The sequence below is a fragment of the Odontesthes bonariensis genome, chromosome 13 (genome assembly GCF_027942865.1).
Source record: "Odontesthes bonariensis isolate fOdoBon6 chromosome 13, fOdoBon6.hap1, whole genome shotgun sequence".
Lineage (NCBI taxonomy): Eukaryota > Metazoa > Chordata > Actinopteri > Atheriniformes > Atherinopsidae > Odontesthes > Odontesthes bonariensis.
This window is the reverse complement of record NC_134518.1, coordinates 4334190-4343767: the sequence shown is the minus strand read 5'-3', so window position 1 is coordinate 4343767 and position 9578 is coordinate 4334190. Positions and strand designations below refer to the sequence as shown.

The following is a 9578-nucleotide window of genomic DNA, read 5'->3' as shown; positions in this document are numbered from 1 at the left end:
CTAGTAAATATTACAGTTTTTGCCCGTTGCTTGAACACATTTTGCAAAACTTCGCTCATTGTGCCAAAACTCTACACTCAAGCAAATAAGACACAACACTGGGAAATAAACCATTCACATCTGTGTCAACTTGAAACTCTGCTATCAAAACTTAACAATCCTTTGTCAAAATGTCACTCTGATGACAAAATGATACCCACTTGCATCATATGAATACACTTTCAGAGCAGCAGCAACACACTAGTCTACTTTATATAAAACACTGCAGTCTTTCGTTTTCACTGTTTTTATTCAGTTCCACAGAAGGCACTTTTTCACAACAACAACAAAATGAAATAGTCAATACTAAATACTCTATACCAAAAATAAAAAAAAACAAACAATACACTATCGTAAACAAAGAAAAACTGAATTGTGCATAATTGCGCTCATGGATCCTGCCGTCTGTTGGGGTCGGGCCACAGGATCTCATCGACATCACAAGCGATGTCTTCTCTTGCCAAGCATCGCGGGAAATATCGCCTTGTGTGCCTAATCCAGCCATTGATGGACCTTACGGCAATGTCTCCGCAGGCCTGTTCCATTGCCTGCAGAAGAGGCATGCGGTCATGTGGTTGGCGGTCATATACCCGCCATCTCCAAGCTGAAAAAAATTCTTCAATGGGATTTAGAAATGGCGAGTAAGGGGGCAAGTACACAACTTCAAACTGATCATGATGGGCGAACCAGTTCCGGACCAGAGCAGCCCGATGGAAACTAACGTTATCCCACACAACAACAAACCTGGGCTGCTCTGGTCTGTTCTGTACAACCGCATCATGAAGTGTATCTAGAAATGTTATGATGTGTTGCGTGTTATAGGGACCCAGTTTGGCATGATGGTGCAGTAGCCCTTGAAGGCTAATGGCGGCACACATTGTGATATTTCCCCCGCGCTGCCCCGGGACGTGCACAATTGCCCTTTGGCCAATTATATTACGTCCCCGTCGTCTATTTTTGGTCAGGTTGAATCCAGCCTCGTCAATGTAAATAATTTCATGAGGCTGTGCAGCTCCATCCATGTCCAACATTCTCTGTAACAAAAAATACATATTGTGGATGGCATTACTCAAAGCACACAACTACAGTACTACACATACAGAACCGCCCCACTCCACCACACAGGTGCCTGTGTAGCTTTCTGAATGTATCTATGTGGTACTGAGCCAATGGTACATATTCACTGGACAGCACCCATTCTGTATTGTAAATGTAAAGGACTGTTACACTTACCTGTACATATAAATGTCGAAGTCCTTTGACCCTGACACTGTTCCTCTGAAATGGGACCCTGTACAGTTGTTTCATGGTCATGTTGTGCTTTACTAAAATGCGTCGGATAGTGGTTATGCTAACTCGATTGACATTGTTGAACACTTCCTCATCTGCAATTATTTGTTGCTGTAGCTGGTGGAGACGGATTGCATTGTTTGCTCGGACGAGGTTCACAATGGCAAGTTCCTGCTGTTGAGTGAACAGGCGTTGGCGTCCACCCCCAGGAGGTCTTCTAGCCGTTCTGTAGAAAAATGCAACCATAAATTTTAAGTACTGTATATACTGTACTTTACTGTTTATACCATACACAGTACTGAAACATCTCAACACGTTATCACGTTATGTTTCTCAAAACTAACACAACACAAAACATCAGCCACCATGCAATACAGTACATGTGATATGGTAATGTGATATGGTACAGTACTGAGTAGAGTAGAGAGTTGAAGACATACCTGTTTTCTAGTCGGAATGTCCTAATTATGGATGCAACCGTGAAACGGCTCAGATTAGGATGGACTCTCTGCCCAGCTTCCCTTGCAGTCAGGCCATGATTGATGACATGGTCCACCAAAGTTGCTCTGATGTCATCAGAAATTATTGTCCTTGCATGGCCTCTTCGACCTCGACCTTGACCTCCGCCTCGTCCTCCGCCTCGTCCTCCGCCTCGTCCTCTGCCTCTAGCTCTCCCTGCCTCCATGCTTGCAAAGTTCTCAAAATGGCTTAACTGAGGCCTTTTTGTAGCTGGCTGATTGGTGTTCAGTTTTGTAATTAAGTATTTTCAGGTGTGTGTCCAAGTGTTTTCAATTACCCAGTGTGTTTTGTATTTTGAATAGATGTGTTTTCCCAATGGTACCCTGAGATTTCATTTTTGAACGAAGTGTCTTATGTATGAAATAGTGTGTAGTGTTCAGGAGCAAGTGTGTTGCAGAATTGCAACTAAAGTGCACAGAGGCGCTTTTGTTTAAGGCATGGTTACACTTTGTTTAAGGTATAGTAACAACAACTTCAAGTTATGTTACTTTGGTTTAAGCATGTGTCTATAGTGTTCAAGCAATGGGTAAAAACTGTAATTGGTTTTCCCTGTAAAATTGATTTGGATTTACTCAACATTTGCCATATGATAAACCAATGATTTCATTATTTTGTATTTAATAGTTTTGTTTAAATTTACTTAAATCAATAGTTTTTAATCAAAATTGAAGGAATTAAAATCGATTCAATCATATTAAGTGTCACTTTGTTGCCTTAATTTTTTTTTTTTAAGTAGACAATGGTCAAACTTTTCTGAGTGCAGTAAATCGCTTCCTAAATGCTGCATTCTACCAGGCCCGCCGCTCCGCATACGCAGAGTACGCAGAGTGCGTAGGGCCCCAAGTACCTGGCGGGGGCCCCCAAAATTAAGGTTGTAAAAAAAATGTCATGATAGTTATTATATTATTACATGAAATAAATTAGTCATGAACAGGCCCAGCGTTTTTCTTAATTCTGTGCCCTATTACTCGATTCGGGCAAATTAGATGTGTTTACCTTATCTATAACAACCCCCGCCCCCCCTTCCTGAAATGGTACAATGGTTCCTGAATGGTACAGTCTTCAAAGTTACCGCATCGGAGGTGGTGGAGCATCCTCCTACCTGACGTTTTCCGAGTTATGCCCGTTAACAGTGAAGAAGATTTAGAATGTCAAGTAAAAGGCCACATGATTCTGGCGCTGACAAAAGAAAGAAAAGAAAAGGGAGAGATCACGCTCGTGCATCCCTTGCTGGTAAGTTTGTGTTTTTGGTGTAATTGTTTTGCTAACCCAACGTTCAGTGATATTGCTGCCAGCTAACCTCAGCTAACGTCAGCAACCTAGGCTTGGTTAGCGTTTGGAGTTATGAACAAAATCTACTAAATGCTGGCGACCGTGTGTAGAGTTTGTGTAAAGTACAGCACTGTCACACGTTGAGTGGCGTAGCAGGCCGCCAACAGGTGTGACGGGAATGATTGACATCTACCCATCATTCCCCTAAAAAGCGAGAAAAGTTAACAAGACAAACGCCGTAATGGCATAAAAAAGAAGTTATATTAGTGGCGCGGAAAAATGGAGGAAGAAAAACGTCCTGAGGACAAAGGTAAGGCATGTGTTGGGTGATGTGGGCTGGATAGCTGGAGGTGGGACGTTTTTTGTGTTTATTTGTCCTGCTAGCTAGTCTCGGATAAATGTTGTGTAGCTGGCTGGGATTTGTTCGTTATAAACTCGGCGTCAGTGTTTGCCTCATGAAAGTTTGCTTATATAAGATGAGTATGACAGTCAGTCCTGCCATGGGAATGACTGACTGACTGACTCCAGTTTATTCAGATTCTAGCAGGGAGGGAGGCATGTTGTTGTCCTGCTCTGTCATTGCTCAGTGGAAGTTGTCTCTCAGGTATTTGACACGATTTTGGTATTACTTAGGATTCATTTACTAAGTTTGGTGTGTTATTTATAGGCCTCTAATTAGAAGTGTTCTACTGTTAGTTTTTTAAGTGATATACAAATATTAGGCATCCTGTTGATTATTTTAGAATATTGTGGCAGTGGATCATTATTCTTAGTTTTATTACTTTAACTAGTACAACTGTGTAGATAAATGCAGAAACTTCTTAAAAGTGACAACTTCAAAAACTCTTTTGTTCCTCTGGCCATCAGGATGTACAACAGCTTTAAGTGATGGTGCTTCTGTATTTCACTGGTCACTTTACATTTCACTTAGGTCTTATTTCACTGGTCACTTTAGATTTCTAAACTGTTTTTTTAAATAGTTTTTTAAATTCTTAGATTGTTTTTAAAGTGTTTATAATTGTATAAACATTTTTTATTGCTTTATGTCTGCTACTGGATGCTTGAATTTCCTTCGGGATCAATAAAGTATCTATCTACTTTGTAATTGGGTACAATCTTTAAAGGGACGCTGTACATTACAGTTTAATATTTTATAAAAACTCAAAATATTTTATTTATTGTTTTCTTTATATTATATATTCTTATTAGTTTCACTTGCCTGAGTGGTTCAACTTAAAGGCAGGGTAGGGGATCTTTTTCTGGAACATTTTTTACATATTGCTTGAAATACTCTTCACACCCCCATTGCAACCAATTAATTAAAAGTTTTGACACAAATATGAAAAGTTTTAGTGGCCTCTAGAACGTACAATCTAGGAAAAACAGTATCCAGTCATTGTGAACGGACCGTTCACAATGATTGGATACTGATGCCGTCTATCAAACTGCAATCTGCTCCTCCCTCCCCCTCCCCCTCCTTCCCCCTGTGCGCGTACCCTGCTCCGTGAACGATGCTTGGCAGGAAGCTAAATTAGAGCCAGCTTGGCTAGCACCTAGCATTATTAAACATATAGTTAGCATAAACTAAATACTAAATACGGCAACGATCGATGCTTGCTGTCAGAACAGCGCTCGTGCACCTTCGTGCTCGTGCGCGTTCATGTACTCTAGAGGCGTGCCTTTGGGGGGAAAGTGAAGAAAAGGGTTGGGACTTTTGACCTGTGTATTTTCAAAATGCAGCTTCGCTGGACTCAAAATCCAGGATCTCCTACCCTACCTTTAAGATGTTTAATTTAAACTCTAGCCTGTTTTGCTCATGAAGTGTAATAGATCTTAGTGTTCCATCTAAATGGTTAGGAATCTCTTCATTGTAGTTTGACAAACTAGGGGCCCCCAAACAGCATCTTGCTTAGGGCCCCCACAAAGCTAGAAACGGCCCTGCATTCTACTCTCAACAGTCATATCTTGGGCAGGGTTTATATGACACCAAGAAAATAATTTATTATCATTCTGTTAATGCAACCAAAACAGGACTTTTAAAATGCATGTAAACATGTTTGTCCGACCGAAATCGAGCTTCGCAAAACCCTCTCAGTTAATGCACTTAAGGTCGGAATCCCTCCTGCATTTCCTCACAGACAAAGTCAGCAGCTGCAAAATGTCTTGACCATTTTCTCACACAGTCCACGGCGTTGAATATAATTTGGTCAATAACTAGATTCCGCCCCGTGCATGTAACTGTGCAGAGTGACTTACTCAAGGACACTTTGATATGTAGAGGCGCTGGGGATCAGAAACCAAGAAGGCTCCATCCAGCAAGGCTCCACTCGTGGCTACTTTTTTGCACCGATGTGACGTTTGAAGCGCGACATCCATTCCCCATGTGTCTACTCTAATGTATTGTTTGTTAGTTTTTGGAAGTGGAATGATTTTTGAGTGTTCTTGTGTATGTCTGTCAGCCTTCCACTTTACAAGTGTGTGCTATACTAGCACTTAAAATGCAATTTTCCTACCACGGTTATCACTTGGATCTGTAACGGAGAGGATTCGATCTGTTAATGTGCTTTTGCAGTTTTTTTTTTTTTTTTTTGGCTTGTTCAGGATGACGCCAACACACACGTACAATAGAGAAAGCCTCTCTTCAGGGTCTATTTGTCCTGTTAACCCTACAACTGAAATGTTTTGGTGGAACCTGGCAGACCATTTGGAAGAAGACTTTCTGTCGGCATGAATAGCTCATTCTAAGGTAGCGGAAACACAACCCAGACTAACAGCAAAGCTTGATACAGGTATTAAATGAAAATCATAGCGTTTGAATTTATTTATTTATATTGTGATTTGTCTGTCATGCATTTGGTTATTTATTTTTAGGCCTGGGCAACGATTAAAATTTTTAATCTAATTAATCACATGATTTCCCTGATTAATCACGATTAATCGCATTTGTACACAAAATCCAAAAATGAATTAAAAAGTAGTGTATAGCTTTTAGCATTTAGCTTTATTTTAAATGTGCTGCCATATGAATGAAAGTGCCATAACATTTGTTGTGCAAACACACTTTTAACATCAGCATCTTTCTGTAGTTTTTATGTAGAAGCCTCGCTCCACTCTCTGTTTCTGTCAACTTGTCGAGCGGTCCAGAGGCAAAAACAAAGGAATAATCCTTTAAGTGGCAATGAAGGTGTGTTTAAGGAAACACATGCAAAATCCAAACTCTTTAAAATAACAATATTCATCAGTCTCAATCCAAATCTCCAACACTCTACCCTCAATAAAACATTTTGCCTCCCTTTTAAAACCCTACCTTTAGTCACATGACCAATTAGACCAAACCACTTGCAGGTAGGTTCAAATATTTACATAATTATCAATAAATCATAAATATGTACATACATTCATAATTTCAATATATACACAATATAATCACCTATTTACAAACCCCTAAACTATTACTTAACACCCAAACATATATACATGAATAAACATATTTACACACTCCCCTACTCCCCCCTCCTACTTGCTACTGTCCTCCGGAACCAACACCTCTTTTGATGCAACACCCCGGGAGGACAGAGCAGCCGGTTGAGATAAGTTTTGTTGATATTTTCGACTGGAACTACTACGGTGAGAAGACAATTCAACTTAGATGTAAATGCAGGAGTTTTTTTTTTAAATTTATTTTGATATACGTGCTTTTATGTTGAAACAAGTAAAACAGGAAGTAGCGCCGGTTAGCTCCGTGAGCTTCGCACAGAGACCGAGGAGCACCTGTATAAGTGATGTAACCTACTAGTTTATCTTTATTTTATTACTCCATGCTTCGTGGTGTTTGCTGTAACTGTGTGAATGTGATGCATTCAGACTTTTACAATAATAAAACCTGCGTTAATGCGCGAAAAAACATTTATCGGCGTTAAATAATTAACAAGTTAACTCGTTATTATCGCGTTAACTCGCCCAGCCCTATTTATTTTCTACACCCGCTTTATCCTATTCATGGTTGCAGGGGGCCATCTGGCGAGGGGTGCAACCCAGAAGGGTCACAAGTCCAACAGAAAAGTTTTTGTGTATAGATTTGTATTTATTTTCTCAGTTTATCACTGACGTTATGAGAGTGTCTGTTTTAAGGCAAGGCGTCACATTTTCCTAAAACTAACCACACAGTTACACACAAACACGACAAGGACCAAACAAGGATTGCAAACAAGACAGAAGTTTCAAATTAAAGTAAGCGTAGATAAAACAAGAGTTGGACAGGATGCAAACTCAGATCTCCTGGTTGACAACGTGTTTAATTTTGCCAAATGTGGATACTTTTTACTGTTAAATCTGATTAAAAACCTCTTTTTTTAAATATCCAATGAAGTTCAGTGAGACGTTGTATGCACTTATGTTGTTGTGTGCATTAAATGAATGAATGAATTAAAATAGATTGATTATAAATTGTGTTTCATGAGATTTTTTTCATCAACTTTCACAAGCCTGTGTAGGAAAGCTAAAAAATTGTGAATATTTAATCGCAGCGCCAGTAGATCCCCCTAAAAGCTCCACAGTGGATCCTTAAGTGTTATTGAGTTACAGTTGTAAAATGAACTGGGATGTTGTAGAATGGTGTCATTACCCTTTTGTAGATAATACTGAAGTCTTTAAATGGGGAAAGGGATGTTGCATAAATCCTCTACCATCTTGCCAAGGCTGTGTCAATAACGGGGGGGGGGGGGGGGGGGGGGGGGGGCTTTTATTGTGATGGTTAGGGATACTCTGAAAGAATCAGTGGCAGTTTTTGCACGTGTTTATAGTTTAGCAAGAATAACAGGGGAACAGGCTTTTTCCTGCTCCTTATACAGACAAATGTTTTTTCTCTCAATCTTTTACTCTGCTGAATGTGTGTAAGAGTGGAAATAAGTGACATTTCACAGTAACGGATCAGTAGAAACTATTTTGTCTCGCCATATGGACTAGATTGTTTTTTTCCAAAATTGGCTCCTGTCTTCTTTTCTCACTCATTTTCACCTTGAATTTTTTTTTCTGCATCACCAGCAAGGGATTTTAAAGCAGACTCACCCAAACAACTAGACTACTGGGCTGCTTCGTCAAACTTGGTCTTTATCTTTGTTGGGAAGCTGACCAGAGCGGCATAAGTAGGAGGCAGATTCACGGCAGTTTGTCGAAACAAATCACCACAAGGTGTTTATTTACATGTGCCTTCTGCTTCACGTGTAGCAAAAAAAATATATATACAACAAAAAATATAACTGAACAGTTAACTTAGTTGAACTAACTAACTAACTTCTCTAACTGGAAGTACCGGCACTACTTCTCACTCGTGGAGATAAAAGGCAAGAATGTGTATGTAACATGCACGCTATGGCCAGGGAAAAAAACTTTATCCACGTCTGTCTCAAGTCACTCAAATCTAATGAAGCACCTTACATCAACCCATGCGAATATGAAGCACTTGTTGCTTCTGCAGCTGCTAACCCAACCCCAAGCCCAAATGCAGCTAGCGTGAGCCCCAGCGAAGGAGACGGAGCCACTCGAAAACAAACAAAACTCGATTTTTCGGGTCAGAAACAGGTGACCACCATCACCATTTTATATTCAATATTTATGTTTTTATTTCTATGCATCATATGGCGGGCTGCAATCTATTGAGTTCAAATAAATACCGAATGTTCTAAATTAGTGTATATAGTGTTTTTATTCTTCAATCAGTTAATATAAACATATTTGATGTTAAAGATGTTATAGAACGTAAAAAATAACGCCACAGTTACTTTGCTGAGTAACTAATTACTTTTACAATGTGGTAACTGAGTTACTAACTCAATTACTTTTTGGGAGCAGTAACTAGTAACTGTAACTAATTACTTTTTAAAAGTAACTTGATCAACACTGTTTCACACGTCACCAATCATACAAATAACAGTAAAACACACTTACTTGTTTTACCTTTTCATCTACATGTTAATCATACATAAATTAAATACCAAATAAACCTAAATAATATCTAAACCTAATGTGTCTCACCTTCCTGATGTGGACTAGTCCAATGACCTCCCCCAATCATGTTCCCCAGAGTATAAAAGCAGAAATATTGCAGCACTTCCTCCCTTTGTCTCTGAGCACATGGTGGGGATGGTGAGTAGCACACTTAAATGTTAATTTAACTTATTCTAAGGAAATATAATTCAATAAATTATAACTTAATTCAGCAATACTTGTCAGTGTTTATTTAAACCAAAGATGTTGAACTATGAAATATAACCAAACATAATACAAAACACAAACAAACCCGGGATAGTCTGTATATGTAAAATGATTGAAAACAAACAAGGCAAGGCAAGGCATCTTTATTTATATAGCGCATTTCATACCACAGGCAACTCAATGTGCAAGTATGGTGAACTAAAGATGGTCTCACCCACTTTGTCACATTCTTTATTATTCTAGCA

At 39.3% G+C, this 9578-nt stretch overlaps 1 protein-coding gene across 1 annotated transcript; it reads right to left on the bottom strand.

Annotated features, from left to right (window-relative positions):
* Positions 1 to 270: 270 nt before the first annotated feature.
* Positions 271 to 2381, bottom strand: LOC142397117 (uncharacterized). The gene is made up of 3 exons (XM_075480469.1): positions 1770 to 2381; positions 1273 to 1555; positions 271 to 1073 (listed from the first exon to the last, which is right to left on the bottom strand). The coding sequence occupies exons 1-3, from the start codon at positions 2012 to 2014 to the stop codon at positions 429 to 431; spliced, it is 1173 nt and encodes a 390-aa protein (XP_075336584.1). The 5' UTR covers positions 2015 to 2381; the 3' UTR covers positions 271 to 428.
* Positions 2382 to 9578: the final 7197 nt, after the last annotated feature.